This window comes from Dermochelys coriacea, chromosome 8, assembly GCF_009764565.3.
Source record: "Dermochelys coriacea isolate rDerCor1 chromosome 8, rDerCor1.pri.v4, whole genome shotgun sequence".
Classification (NCBI taxonomy): Eukaryota; Metazoa; Chordata; order Testudines; family Dermochelyidae; genus Dermochelys; species Dermochelys coriacea.
The window spans coordinates 5,020,201-5,035,445 of record NC_050075.1 but is presented as its reverse complement, the minus strand read 5'-3'; the positions used below and the strand labels follow the sequence as shown (position 1 = coordinate 5,035,445).

Sequence of the window (15,245 nt, the reverse complement as noted above, 5' to 3'; positions counted from 1 at the left end):
GAATCATCAGAGAAGGATTAAAGTAAATATTATAAACTACTATGGGAAGGGGCCATTTCTTCTGCTCCTTTTTGAGTCCCAAGCATAATGTCTCCAGCATTAACAATAAATAATAATAATTAATAATTAATGCATTTAATCAGTATTAAAATCAACACACCTGCCCTCCTCTTTATAGAAGAACTGAACAAGTCCATAGCTCATGTGTGCTGAATGCTTTGTGCAGCCATTCCTCTTGTGAATACAGCCCTTTGATATGCCCCCAGTCCCCATCTCCTAAAGTGCCACACTGGCAAACAACAACAGCAATGATGAAACCTACTTCTTAAATAACAGATCCCAAAGAATATCAGCCCCCTAATGGATTGTGGGATTGCTTGCTTGCTCTTCTCTGGTTTATCTCGTCAGACTGTTATGAAATGCATACCTAGCTACAGGAATTATAGCACACCTTTAGCTATGACACTCATATCTACATACTTGGTGTTCTTCATGTTATAGTCATTGATTGGCTACACTGAAAGGACAGCCTGGGAGTTAGGATTTATGAGATCCTCAAACACACACAGAGCCCAAGGTGGTAGAGGGGCAGGTTCCCACTCCTACTGCTAGAGGAAGAGAATAGGCCAGACTGAGTTGAGCACCATGTGATACTGCTTGTGCATCGAACTGACCTTGCTGGAGAGAGGGCTGTGGAACATGCATGATAGGGAACATATGTGTTTAAGATGCCAGGATTCAGAGTAAATCAGACGGGATCAGAGGCCGTTCCCCATATACCCTGGCACATGGCAAGACCATCCCAGGTCTCCACATGTTTTTACCTGAACTTGGTTTGCAGTTAGGTTTTTGTTTCTAAAGGGTGTTAGTACTAAAGAATAATGCTGCAGGTCACTGTAAACAGAATCTTGGGATTGTGCCCAATGCTAGTTAGTAGTCAGGGAGAACTTGGAATATGTAAAATCTTTGGTGCCTTCAGAGCATTTTTAAATAGCAAAAATTTCTCTGGCTTATGGAAACTGGTTTCAGAAGATGTTACATGATTGGCTACATTAGTCATCATACAGATGACCTCTCAAGGGCCCTTCCAGTCCCATGATTCTATGTCTGTAGGTGATGCCTCTATATCTCATTTCTAAACTTGGCAACTACCTCCCTACACCCAACATTGCAGCAGACCCAGACCCCTATGAAGGGCCAAATCAGAACAGCCCCTGGACTTGGGGAAGTTCTCTTCCAGATAAACTTTGACTTCCCAAAGTCCCTGTCTGTCTTTTGTAACCAAAGGAACAACATATTACCTTGAAAAAAAACATTTGGAAGAGGCAATCAGTTTAAAAAACACAACTCTCTGTGAAAACTTTTACCTACTGCTGTTCCAGCTATCCTCTAGGGTTTATGTAAGTGACAGAGGTTAGAGCTGAGTTACTTTGTGCCTTTGAGAGCACTGTGTGAAAAAGTTAGTTTCACTGTTTTCCCATGTAATCAATCAGATTGCCCTGCTGTTCAGGCAGGTGTTCCGCAAGGCAGCAGAAAAGACAGGAGCAATTTTCAAAGCAGGCCAATGCAGATCCATCTTGCAGTTACCCCCATATGGACAGCTCCCTGCACCCGCGGGGAACTCCATCAAAGACAGTGAGGCTCGCAGGGGTTTGCCCACACACATACAGGTACAGGTTTGGGCCTGTGATTGCAAAACTTTCAAACCAGATAGGGGGACTTGGGCAGGGGTAGCTGCTGAAACCACTTTTTTTTTTTAAATTGGCTGGATCTCAAGCCGATGGTGGCCTTTCACCTCAGGAAACCTTTTCTTGGTTTCCTTTTTTTCACATAATTGTGTCCATTGCCTGTCGTGTACAAATCCTCCCGTCGCGGTCCCACAATAAGAAAAGGAGGACTTGTGGCACCTTAGAGACTAACAAATTTATTTGAGCATAAGCTTTCGTGAGCTACAGCTCACTTCAGCGGATGCAATGATGCTCAAGGCCGACAGCTAGAGAACTAAATGGTTCAATGCTGGGCTTTAAAAGGTCTCCTGGGAGAAGGCAGACTGGTGTTTGGTGTAAATGTCGCAGGCTTCTGCTGGGTCCTGGGAAGCCTGGTGGCTAATGCAGCCATCTTGCTCGAAGAACCAGTTCACATTCTCAGTGGGCTGCGAGGGCCCGGACTACTTGCCGTAAGGTCACCTTAGAGACTAACAAATTTATTTGAGCATAAGCTTTCGTGAGCTACAGCTCCCTTCATCGGATGAGCAGCCATGCTAGTCTCTAAGGTCACCGTTTGCTCTGAACGGGCTCTGGCTGTGCAGGTGAAGGGAGGGGAGCGCCCCGCTGGGAAGCCAAGGAACTTGCACCCGAAAGGCTTTCAGGAGAGCAGAATAAATAACGACGAGTGGCACTGGTTGAAAGGAACAGACTGGAAGGTGCCTGGTTGCCATGGCGATGATGCCGCGCTTTCTGAACAGCGGGCTTTTCTTTCTCTTTTCACCTGCCAATCTTCCCCCCACCGTAACTCTCAGCCTCTGCAGGAGACAAGCTGTGACATTTACACTCCCACTAACAAGCTGGCTGCATGATGGGCAAACTCCTTGGGAGAGCATCTGCTCTGGAGTGGTGTCACAAAGCCCAAATGGCGAGGACTGGAGGGTCAGCGAGGGGGCTGGTTTCTCGCTGGCAGTTAGTGCAGGATGGGTACATTTCTTTGTGTTGGTAGTAGTGTTATTAAGTGAGGATCCTGCTTTGAAACAGCAGATAAAGCCATTGCATGGCAGGCATTGTTTCCTAGCCCTCACAGCCCTTTAGTGAGCCGGGTACTTCTTATCCACTGGGAAGGAATTGCATCTGCAAGACAATGGCCACATGGTAGATAACTGCTTGCTGATTAGAAACTGAATCCTGCCTGCGGAGGGAAGAAAAGGAGTAAAAGAAAAGAAGCTGACAGCCACCAGTGGAGCAATTTCAGTTCTAACCTGGGATCCCAACAAGAGGCTTTGAGATAAGCACACACCGTGTGATTTCAGTGTTCCTCATGGCTCAGCTGCAGCCAGACTTTTCCCTTGGATTCTTAGTGCCGTTGTTTTGGGACTATGTTACTACGGTGGCAGTAGTGAAATTTAGGCAGATACCCCTGGGCTTTGCAGCTGCTCTCCCCAGCTGAAGAGGTGCAGTCACTGGACTTCTCTGGCTGTCAGGGACGAGGAAGGAGTGACGACTTTCAGTTCACTCAATTTTCAGGGGTAAAATGACTCAAGAGAAAAAACTAGTAGCTGGAACAGAAACACACTGTGAGAGATTTGAAAAGCAAAGGTGCTGTGGTGGATCTGCCATCTTTGGCTGCCCTGCTTGGAGCCTGGCAGTATAATGTTGGCTAGATTTTCGGGCTCAATGGGTAGTGATCAGTGGCTCCATGTCTAGTTGGCAGCCGGTATCAAGTGGAATGCCCCAAGGGTCAGTCCCTGGGCCGGTTTTGTTCAATATCTTCATAAATGATCTGGAGGATGGTGTGGATTGCACCCTCAGCAGGTTTGCAGATGACACTAAACTGGGAGGCGAGGTAGATACGCTGGAGGGTAGGGATAGGATACAGAGGAACTAGGTAAATTAGGGGATTGGGCCAAAAGAAATCTGATGAGGTTCAACAAGGACAAGTGCAGAGTCCTGCACTTAGAACGGAAGAATCCCATGTTTCAGAGTAGCAGCCGTGTTAGTCTGTATTCACAAAAAGAAAAAGAGGATTTGTGGCACCTTAGAGACTAACAAATTTATTTGAGCATAAGCTTTCGTGAGCTACAGCTCACTTCATCGGATGCAGTGGAAAATACAGTGGGGAGATTTATATACACAGAGAACATGAAACAATGCGTATTACCATACACACTGTAAGGAGAGGGATCACTTAAGATGAGCTATTACCAGCAGGAGAATATATCACATTGGTAGATGTGCAGGTGAACGAGCTTCTGATAGTCTACCAATGTGATATATGCCATCATGTGCCAGCAATGCCCCTCTGCCATGTACATTGGTCAAACTGGACAGTCTCTACGTAAAAGAATAAATGAACACAAATCAGACGTCAAGAATTATAACATTTAAAAACCAGTTGGAGAACACTTCAGTCTCTCCGGTCACACAATTACAGACCTGAGAGTAGTTATCCTACAACAAAAAAAACTTCAAAAACAGACTCCAACGAGAGACTGCTGAATTGGAATTAATTTGCAAACTGGATACAATTAACTTAGGCTTGAATAGAGACTGGGAGTGGATGGGTCATTACACAAAGTAAAACTACTTCCCCATTTTTTTTCCCCCCCCCCCCCCCCCCCCCCCCCCCCCCCCCCCCGTTCCTCAGACGTTCTTGTCAACTGCTGGAAATGGCCCACCTTGATTATCACCACAAAAGGTTCCCTCCCCCTCCCCCGGCTCTCCTGCTGGTAATAGCTCATCTTAAGTGATCCCTCTCCTTACAGGGTGTATGGTAACACCCATTGTTTCATGTTCTCTGTATATATAAATCTCCCCACTGTATTTTCCACTGAATGCATCCGATGAAGTGAGCTGTAGCTCACGAAAGCTTATGCTCAAATAAATTTGTTAGTCTCTAAGGTGCCACAAGTACTCCTTTTTTTTTTTTTTTAAGAAACCCATCCACCGCTACAGACTAAGGACCGAATGGCTAGGCAGCAGTTCTGCAGAAAAGGACCTAGGGGTTACAGTGGATGAGAAGCTGGATATGAGTCAACAGTGTGCCATTGTTGCCAAGAAAGAAAAGGAGTACTTGTGGCACATTAGAGACTACCAAATTTATTTGAGCATAAGCTTTCGTGAGCTACAGCTCACTTCATCGGATCCAATGAAGTGAACTGTAGCTCACGAAAGCTTATGCTCAAATAAATTTGGTAGTCTCTAAGGTGCCACAAGTACTCCTTTTCTTTTTTACGAATACAGATTAACACGGCTGCTACTCTGAAACCTGTTGTTGCCAAGAAGGCCGATGGCATTTTGGGCTGTATAAGTAGGGGCATTGCTAGCAGATCGAGGGACGTGATCGTTCCCCTCTATTTTGACATTGGTGAGGCCTCATCTGGAGTACTGTGTCCAGTTTTGGGCCCCACACTACAAGAAGGATGTGGAAAAATTGGAAAATGTCCAGTGGAGAGCAACAAAAATGATTAGGCGACTGGAATACATGATTTATGAGGTGAGGCTGAGGGAACTGGGATTATTTAGTCTTCGGAAGAGAAGAATGAGGGGGGATTTGATAGCTGCTTTCAACTACCTGAAAGGTGGTTCCAAAGAGGATGGATCTAGACTGTTCTCAGTGGTAGCAGATGACAGAACAAGGAGTAATGGTCTCAAGTTGCAGTGGGGGAGGTTTAGGTTGGATATTAGGAAAAACTTTTTCACTAGGAGGGTGGTGAAACACTAGAATGTGTTACCTAGGGAGGTGGTGGAATCTCCTTCCTTAGAAGTTTTTCAGGTCAGGCTTGACAAAGCCCTGGCTGGGATGATTTAGTTGGGGATTGGTCCTGCTTTGAGCAGGGGGTTGGACTAGATGACCTCCTGAGGTCCCTTCCAACCCTGATATTCTATGATTCTATGCCATCAGGACTAGACCAGACCAAAAGATTCTTAGCTAGCATAAGTCAGACAGAAAAATCTATAAATAGGAGCATGATTGCCTATCTGCCAGATCCCACTCCCATTAAAGCTAATGGAACGACACTTCCCATGTGAATCCAACAACTAAGACGGAAAGGAAATGGGAGGATACTGTGGCAAGACATGGCAGCCCAGAATGACAAGGAGAGCAAAAAGTTGAGGAACCCACTTAGGTCTTCTCAGTCTCTCTGTCTGGCAGGTGAAATCCCTTTAGAATATGCCTTTAGAGAGGTGTGTTATATGACAGGCCTAACCCTGTTTCTTGGTAGCTACTGGTCTGCCTTGTCAAATATCTGCTCAAACCACCTTGAAGACTTCAAGTGGCTCTTAAATTTGATTCCAAATAATCTTCAGAGAAAACATATTGCAACAAAACACAGTCAAGAATGGGAGAAAACATGTAAAGACAGACCACAAAATGATTACTGCTGATGTGGCAGCTGCAGAGACAGAGGTTCCGGGAAGAGGAGGAGATGTTGCACGCCCAAAAAGCTAAGAGGGGACCTGCAAATTAACTTCAGTTAGAGAAAGCATGCTTGAAAGAATGGGCTAGATAATAATCTGACTGACATGGCAAAGGCTATGCAAGAGATGGAAGCAACATGCCCTGTGATGAGCTTCTGGAGCAAGTAGACTTCATTCTTAAACACCTAGGGTAGATCTCAATACTTTGTGGCCGCAAAGTACACTGCACAGTGACAATCCTGCTTTCAAGGCTCTTGAGACCTGGGTTAATTGAGAGGGAAAAGAAATCAAAGTTAAAGACTTTTCCATCCACCCAGATTATATGCACAGTTGGCAGCTGTTACTCTAACAGAGTAGCACTTCCGCCTTCTGGCTGAAGGAATCCGGTGTGAGAAGTTACGTCGGTGCCCCACAGTATGTGCTGTAGTGCATGTTCCAAAGGGAGCCCTGTAATGCTCTAAGAGGACATTAGAAAAAGGGATCCTGTTTACTGAACTGCCCCGCAGAGTAGAGCTGGTCAGTACCTGGTAAGTATTTCCTGTGAATAATTTAAAAACAAAAACAAAAAAAGTTATTTTTTTCCTGAAATTTTTATTCTGGTCTGTCAAATAAAACAGAATATTTCACAAGGAACAAAAGTTCTCATGAAAAATGTTCATATTGAAATAAAAGGCTGGTTTTCTTCTAAAAATATTTTTGACCCAAGAATCGCCACCTGTTCCAAGAATTAGGGGGACTTTCTAAGGTGCCCTTAGTTAATAAACACTTATTCACCTGCAAGGGGGTTGTGGTGCCTACCTAAAACCCCTCTGAGTCAGACAGTGGATGACTGGAAAGTCCTGTGTGGCCACCGAATTATTAAATCCTGGAAGCCTTTTTAATGCTCATGTAATTTTAACACTTGTCCGAAAATACCTGTTTGTATCTTTCTGGCCACAGATTCCTCCCCTGCTGGCTGAAGGGGCCTTTCAAGGATTTGGTAGCTGCTGCCTGCTTAGAGTAAGACCTGCCCAAGGAATGCGAGCAAACCAATCCTCCCAAAATCTGCATAGTCTATGAAATAAACAAATCCTTTGTGTCACAGGATCCATGTTTGTCACAATGTCAGTTCAGCATCATGAAACCACCCAGCTGATGGAGACTGCATATGAGCAGAGCTCTGCTCCTCCCAGCAATTAGTGCCAGAGTTCATTAATCCTTCTCTTTAACTGGCTGGATCACTGATGAGCAACACATGGCTCTCCCTGCCCAGGGGCTGAACACTCAGCCCAGAATGCCTGACCTACCAAGCACTATCAGTCTAGCCCTGGCTTCCCACATGGCAGAATGGAGCACTAAATACCATGCCACTGGGCCTGCCCTCAGCATTCCTTAATAGTGAACAAGTATCTATTTGATATCACAGAACAGCAATTAGCACTTAGCAGGAAAGTCTATTTAACTTTTAACCAAAGGAGGGAGTGTGGCCTAGATAAATGATCAGGGGACTCAGAAATTCTTCAATGCTAGGGACTTATGTGGCCTGGGTAAACCTCTGCAGCCCAAATTCAGCCCCGGTGCAAGTTGAGTCAATTCTGTTTGCTTCAGTGGGGTTGCACCTGCTAACACCAGGGCTGAATCCAGCACTCTGTGACTCAGTTTCCCCATCTGTAAAATGAGGCAATATGATATTGCCTACTAACCAGGGTTGCCAGGGGGATTAATTAGACAGTGTCTGTCACATCATTATCCAAGTATCAGATATGAGTAATTGCAATCAATAGCCCTATTTCTGGAGAATCAAATAGTTAAGTTAGACACGCATCTCAGTTACACATGCAATAATTGCCTTTGAAATAGAAATCAAACTCAAATCTGAGGACTACTCATCTCCAGTGTCACCTGAATATTGTACTGAGAAATAATAATAATTACAAAAATAAAGGCATCTTGACGTGTTGCTCAGCAACAGAATGTGCGGGGGATACAATCTAGGACTAAAGGAACAAGCATTTCCAAGATAATGGGTAATTTCAGGAGCAAAATTGGGGACATGCAAATGTCACAAACACAGAGATTTTTTTTCTTTTAACCAATAATTTAAACTAGGGATTTGGGGTAAATAAGTGTTTAAGTTTGATGATTGAAAAGCAGAACCCAAACCTTTACATAGAGCTGTATTGCTGGAGAAATGTTTATTCGTTTGTGTGAGGGAAACATTAGATTGAAAAGAAATTGAATCAAAAACTGAAAATGCTCTTAGAAATGTCGTGCCTGTGTTTAAAGAGGGAGATGGGAACATGCCAGTGTTACTGTATTGTACTGTGCCTCTTACAAAGCAACCCCATATTCATTTGGCTGTTCCCCCTCCCACATGTCCCGTCCCCTTTTCCTTTCTTTCTAGGACAAGACAAGCGCTCTGAGTCTCAGCAACGTAGCCGGGGTTTTCTATATCCTGATCGGAGGGCTCGGACTAGCCATGCTGGTTGCCTTAGTCGAGTTTTGTTATAAGTCCAGAAGTGAAACAAAGCGGATGAAGGTGGCAACACATTCTCAGGCCTTTTACCTCTCTCTGACACCACCCAGGCTCCTAAGCCGGATGCAGCCCAGACCCGGGGTGGAAACCCATGTTATAGGGATGATGATGTGAATACGCTAGTTGATGTGTTTAGAAAGGAAAGAATGAGAATGAATGAAGGGAACTAACTAATACGAATACATGAGTTATTTGACAGTCAAGTCAGATCTACACCGTTGTGTAGTGCAAATGCAGATCTCAAATACAAAGCAAAACCCTGGCACGAATGACCATAGGAATGTATCACAATTCCTTACAGTCTAGCTTCAAGGAAACAAAGACTAGCTCTTCAAGGCTGCAGTCTGTTGGGCTAATGCACTACTGCATTTACTTCAGTTTCACACTGCTGTAAACACATGCAAAAAGAAAGAATGGAGTTGCATCAAGATAAAAATGGAGTAATTCAGTAGTGGATCAGCCCCTGTAATTCCATTAAGTGTTACTGTCCTAATGCTATTTATATTTAAGCAATAATGGTTGCTGCTTAGAACATTTGCTGTATCTTATTGCTGGACCAATTCCTAGATCCAACAATCTCAGGTAAAACAAAGTATCATTAACTCCGTGAACACCATTTTCGCAGAAAATATACTGTGATATGCACCCAAATCTTTCAAAGTGCATGTGCACATTTGGAGACTTAGGGACACCGTTTTTAACAAACTAGACCTTCCCCCCACATGGTACTGTTATCCTTTCAGAGTGCCATGGCAGAGAGCAGATAGCAGATAGGATTATACTTAGAGACTTCTGGGTATGCAGGTTTAATAACCAGAGAGTGCCTGTGGAATGAATTCATCTTGATTCATATGAGAAGCAAGGGAATTGGGGTGGATTACCATTTACGGGTAAAAGTTTGACATTAATTGTGCCCTTCGAAAACAATCTGTCCCCTATATCCTCCACTTGACCACTCCAGTGAGCATGGAAGCCAGTCAGAATTTGTCACTATGGCATTTAGGTTACGTCTGACTAGTCCTATGAGAGTCTCACTTCTATGAGCACTAAAATTTACCTGGATTTGAAAACGGAATACATGATCATTTCTTCAGTTTACATTTTTATATTTCAATATTGTTAACGTTTCACCAATGATGATTACACATTTAATCAACCGAATATGTGTAATATCTCTTTCCCCACTGAGATTTAAAATAAGCCCGAACCAATGAGAGTTGGGGAAAGGTAAAGAAAACATAGGAGTTGTGTTTTATATGCCACTAATATGTCTGGATCTAATACTGAACCTTATTCCAAACTAACTGCTCCAGAATAGCTATTTCAGTAAATTTCCAAGTGTAGACAACCTTAGACTTTGTATAGACTGGGAAAATTAGGTTAGGTTTCCTAGCACATCTCATTTTGCCAGTGTAAACAAAGCCTTAGGCATATGCTTTACTTATTCATATAAGAATGCCTCAAGTGTTTGCAAGATCAGGGCCTTAGAGATCACCATGTATTTAAATGGTCAATAACTTACCCGGTCTATAGGTGGAGTACTTTCTGCACATGACACATGTGCCCTGTATCTCAAGGTGTTATGGAATCATTTAACTTGGAACCTAGAAGAGGTGTAAGCAAGTAAAATAGATGCAGTACAAAACTGCAGAAAAACAGGAGCCTTGCTGGAGTTAGAGACTAACAAATTTATTTGAGCATCCGATGAAGTGAGCTGTAGCTCACAAAAGCTTATGCTCAAATAAATTTGTTAGTCTCTAAGGTGCCACAAGTTCTCCTTTTCTTTTTGTGAATACAGACTAACACGGCTGCTACTCTGAAACTTGCTGGAGTTAGCGAATGAAGGAAAGATAAAGACGAAGGAAAAGTATTTCATATTGTAACTTTTCAGACATTTCTAAGGACAGGGGGAGACCCCCCGTCCCGCCTAAAAAGGGTTTTTGTTTGATCCCACAGCAATCAATTAACGAAGCCATAAGGACAGCAACCCTTCCCAGGCCAGCTACAGCAGGAAGCAGTGGAGAAAATGGACGGGTGGTCAGCCATGATTTCCCCAAATCCATGCAGGCGATTCCGTGCATGAGTCACAGCACTGGGATGTCCCTGGGAGCTACGGGATTATAATCGGCCACGATGCATCCCCTGGGTGAGAGCCGGGTCTCGCCAGCCCCACCCCTCCAGTGCCAAAACCAAACCGAACAAATGCAAGAAAAACAATGATGACAAAAGGGATAATTCGATGGATCTTCCTGAGGAAATCAAATCTATTTTGTTTGTTGTTTGCTGGTAGATCCACAGGCAGGAGAACAATAGCAGTCTGTACTGTGATAAGGAGACGGGTAACGGGATTCAACAGGTTCCTGGACCATCCTGGAATGCAGACCTACTGGAGCACTGAGGAAGACTGTGCCATTTTGTTTTAACTTGGTTGTTAATAAGTCTTTGTGTGTGCAATATATATATTTTTTCTTACCAATTCCCATGGTGTCAGGGTGACATCATTTCTCCCCCTTCCCCACTCAATCCTTTAATCAGGTTTAGTGTGGGATGCAAACCATAATGTCTGAGCTACTAACAATGAAAGGAAAATAAAATAAAAAGCAAACCTAACTCACTGGGAGTGTCAGCATATAACCCTGTGATTCATCACGATTCTGCCATCTTTGCTTCAGCACTGTGGGGGCGGCGTTGTTGTAACAAGACTGATAGTACTGTGGAGGGATCTCTCCATTCTCCCTATGTAAAAAAAGGACTTTAGAGACAAGAAAATAATTGAAACAGCAACAGAAATTGACTTTGGCGGAGAAAGGGGGAGGGAGTGGCTGGATGGAGACAATGGCTGAAAGTTGTAACTGGCAGTGAAAGAGCCGACATAACCGAAGGCCAATATCATAACTATTCCCGAGATGATTAATGGTGGCTCAAGGGAAAGCTGCTCTGAACTTGGGGTATGAATCCATACCAGATCCTGCAGAGGGGAAACCCCCACACGTGGCAGGCTAAGTGGACAAGTCAGCAGAGGACTAAGATCATGGCAGACTGCTGCATAGGGAAGAGATAAATCAAATATAACATCCATCCAACCCCCTACCTAACTTATCTGGGGTTAATGGGCAATTGTCACCCATTTCTTCATTGCTTTGCTTCTGTACATGCTCTCTTTGATGGCAGAACCACCCTGAGCCTGGAGTAAACCATCTACAAAGCAACCAGACAGCCTGCTAACAAGTAAAATGGAGCTAGAAATGGTGGAGCTACACTCTGGACATTCCTGCTTTTTGGCTGTGAAATTCCTTTATGACCAGTTGTGAATGAAAGGAGACATTTCATGGTTAACTGGCCAAGCCAGCCTCCTGAGAAAAACCAAGATGCCATGTAATCAAACAAATGAGGAGGACATCCCTCAAGAGCTTTACAAGCTTCTGTGATGCTTCCTTGAAGTTGGGCCCAGTTGAATTCAGCTTCAGAAATCACCACTTGGCCCAGTCCCATTGGTGGCAAAGCTAATGGCAGTGGATTCTGGCCTATTGGTCCTCAGCAAGCAAATGGAACTCACAAGTGGCCAGTTGATTCCCCTGCTTGGTGCAGAAAAGTCTATGATCCAAAACCCAGTGCTGCTACTACTGGAAATGAAATGGCAAAATCCGCAGTGAAGGACATGCAGCAGGGGTCCAGCTGCTGGCAATGTTGCCCCATTGTGTTTTTTTAATTTTATTTTTGCTACAAAATGTTCATTTTATGAAGCTGCCAGCATGGACAGTAGAATGCTTTTCATTTGGGGACTGGGAGGGCCTCCCCAAAAGCAAATCATTTAAAGGGGACCTTCAAGAGAAATAGAAGATCTGTCAAAGAGATACCCTTCCTACCCCATTCCTCTCCCCGCACTTCCACCACTTGTGTCTGAACAGTCACTTCAGACTTTTTAAGAGTTTGAAGCTTCTTCCAAAAGCCAGTGAGAACCCTGCACAGTGACAAGGGGCTGCCACCAGAGGCTCATGGGATGCTTTATGTGTAAAGTAACAGAGATTGCAACGTGGCAAGTGGAGAAACTGGGGGGCATGAGGAGGACAGGTAGAGAAGAGAGAGTTTGATGAGAAAGTGACAATCAAATAACTTGAGCAGGTCAGTGGTGAAGATTTCCCTGAGTGGTTTTTCATAAGCATGACTGGCTGAAAACCAGTTCTCTTTAGCGCATGATTCATGGTGTGGTGCTGTATGTCAGCAACCTTTAACGACTGACCTGCTCTGAACTATTCTTTACCATTTAGTTGTTTGCTACCCATCTATTGTCCCTGACTCTACTCCTCCGAGAGTCACCCTCGTGAGACTAGCAAGTCAAAAACTCAAGGACCCTAACTAGGGCACCGCATGTCTTGTGCCCTTGTGTGTTCTCTCCCTGCCAGTGGAAAGCCTTGTAGTCTCCATCTTTCATCCAGACAAGCACTTTCATCAGCCACTCAGAATAACTCTTCAAGGTCACCATCTCTGCACTTATTATTATTATTTTATCCACCTCTTTATTTTTTTTTTTACTTCAGTTCTGTATACGTGCAGGAGTGGAGCAGGCATCGAGGGTGCTTTCCGGCTTCTGTCCCAGAGCTCTTCTGGGAAAGTCTGCTGCCTGATTCTTTTCTTGTCCCAGGACCTTTCATAACCCAGTTATTTCGCCATCTGAAATTGCACTGAGAGCAGGCTGCAGAGATTCCCTTTTCTGTGGAATTGGAAATAAGCCCCATCAACCTTCAAAGACCCCGCTGCCTTTGTGGCAGGGAATCAAAGAAGCTCTGTCCAACAATTGAAACAGCCAGTTAGATGGCCCTGTAGGAACAAACTTTCTGTGATAGGACTGAATGCCTGTGAAAATAAGACAGGAGACTAAATCTTAGAATGCTTTTGATCAATGGAGGGGTGAAAAAAGGAATGAGACAAAAGCGTGGAAAAAATGTTAACTTGTAATATGTATTTTTACTACACTTTTCTTAAAACTAGAATAATGGGAAAACTCTTAAAGACATTGACATTTTTCTCAACAGGAATCCATATTTAACAGTTTCAGCTTTCATTAAATTTTGCTCTTTGGTACCTGGATCTTTTATTTAACAGCTCTCTTTGTTTTAACTGTCTTTCGTGGTAGAACTACAAAGGATTTTGCTTGATCAAACATAGAAACATTTTTCGGTTTGTGTTCTCTTTTGCAAACGGTGCTTTTTGATTTTATTTACATAAGAAATGAAAAATATCGCCTGAAATTTAAGTACCGAGATTTCACGGTCCATTTTCATAGCTGTCCATGCCATTTTGTGCCAGTGCTGGATGTGTGTTATGAAAATGATGTTACCCCAGAGGCAGTCTTATCCAACCTGAATCAAACTATATTTCCTTGATTTTTGCTGTGCCTGACTTGTGAACAGCAGCCAAATAAACTGCTTCAGGTTCAAATTGGGAATCTATCAAATATTTACCCAACGAGTGAAGGCAAAAATATCATTTCTGGTGGATGAGAGGGGGTGGGGAATGTTGAGGGCTTTCTTGTTTGTTTGGAGTTTTTTGGGGGGTTGGGAATGGAATAGGATATTTTTAGTTTGCTTTTGCAATCAATGAGGTATTGTCAGCTCCAAGTCAAATCAGAACCACCACTGGTCCAAAAACCCTCCCCAATCTTGACTTTTATTAGAGATGTCACTGTATCTCAGAGGCTGGAACAATTGACATCTTTCCCATTCTTTTTCATGCAGTTAGCCTATGGAACTCCTTGTAACAAGAGATCGTTGAGGTAAAAAGGTTAGCAGGATTCAAACAGCTCAGACATTTACACAGATAATGAGATCTGCGACAGTTACACTAGTAAGGATTGAAAGTGGTGCGGGGGATGACAACCAACATTTGAAAGAGCATATAAACCCTCATACTTCAGTGTATCAGATGACCACTAACTGATGGGGGCTAGGAAGAGACTTTTCCTGTGGGCAGGTTATTTCATAACTGCCTACTGTACATTTTCCTTGCCTCTGCCTCTGAAGCATCTTCCTCCAGCCATTCTTGGAGGCAAAATACTGGGCTAGATGGACCCTCGGTCTGATCTAGTGTGGCCGTGCCAGTGTTCCCGCACAACGAAAGAGAATCCATTTTGGCTCACAGTACAGCAATTAGAGATGGGCAAGAAATGGAAGAAGAATAAGCCTATGTCCCTGTAAAAGTATCCTCCAATAATGATCAGAAAAGATGTGGACAAATTGGAGAGAGTCCAGAGGAGAGCAACACAAAATATTTTTTAAAAATGTTTAGAAAACTTGACCAGTGAGGAAAGGTTAAAAACACTGAGAACGTTTAGTCTTGAGAAAAGAAGACAGAGGGGGACCCTGATAAAAGTCTCCAATTATGTTCAGGGTTGTTATAAAGAAGATGGGGATCAACTGTTTTCCATGCCCAATGAAGGCAGAACAAGAAGTAATGGGCTTAATCTGCAACATGGGAGATTTAGGTTAGATATTAGGAAATACTTTTTAACTATGAGGGGAGTTAAGCTCTGGAATAGGTTTCCAAGGGAGGTTGTGGAATCCCCATCATTAGAGGTTTTTAAGAACAGGGTTAGACAACACTTG

General features: G+C 43.6%; 1 protein-coding gene across 5 annotated transcripts in view; it reads left to right on the top strand.

Moving 5' to 3' along the window:
- GRIA1 (glutamate ionotropic receptor AMPA type subunit 1) overlaps positions 1 to 15,037 on the top strand; it is a 217,983-nt gene extending 202,946 nt beyond the window's left edge. For 3 of the 5 annotated variants that reach the window (XM_043520205.1, XM_038413281.2, XM_038413279.2), the window contains 2 exons: positions 8,512 to 8,646; positions 10,579 to 15,037. In XM_043520205.1, coding sequence (XP_043376140.1) covers positions 8,512 to 8,646; positions 10,579 to 10,767 — 324 coding nt within the window. In that variant the 3' untranslated portion in view covers positions 10,768 to 15,037. Of the gene's footprint in view, positions 1 to 8,511; positions 8,647 to 10,578 lie in introns of those variants that run through there. The other 2 variants (XR_005294422.2, XR_006283121.1) reach the window with 2 other exon arrangements.
- The last annotated feature ends 208 nt before the right edge of the window (positions 15,038 to 15,245 follow it).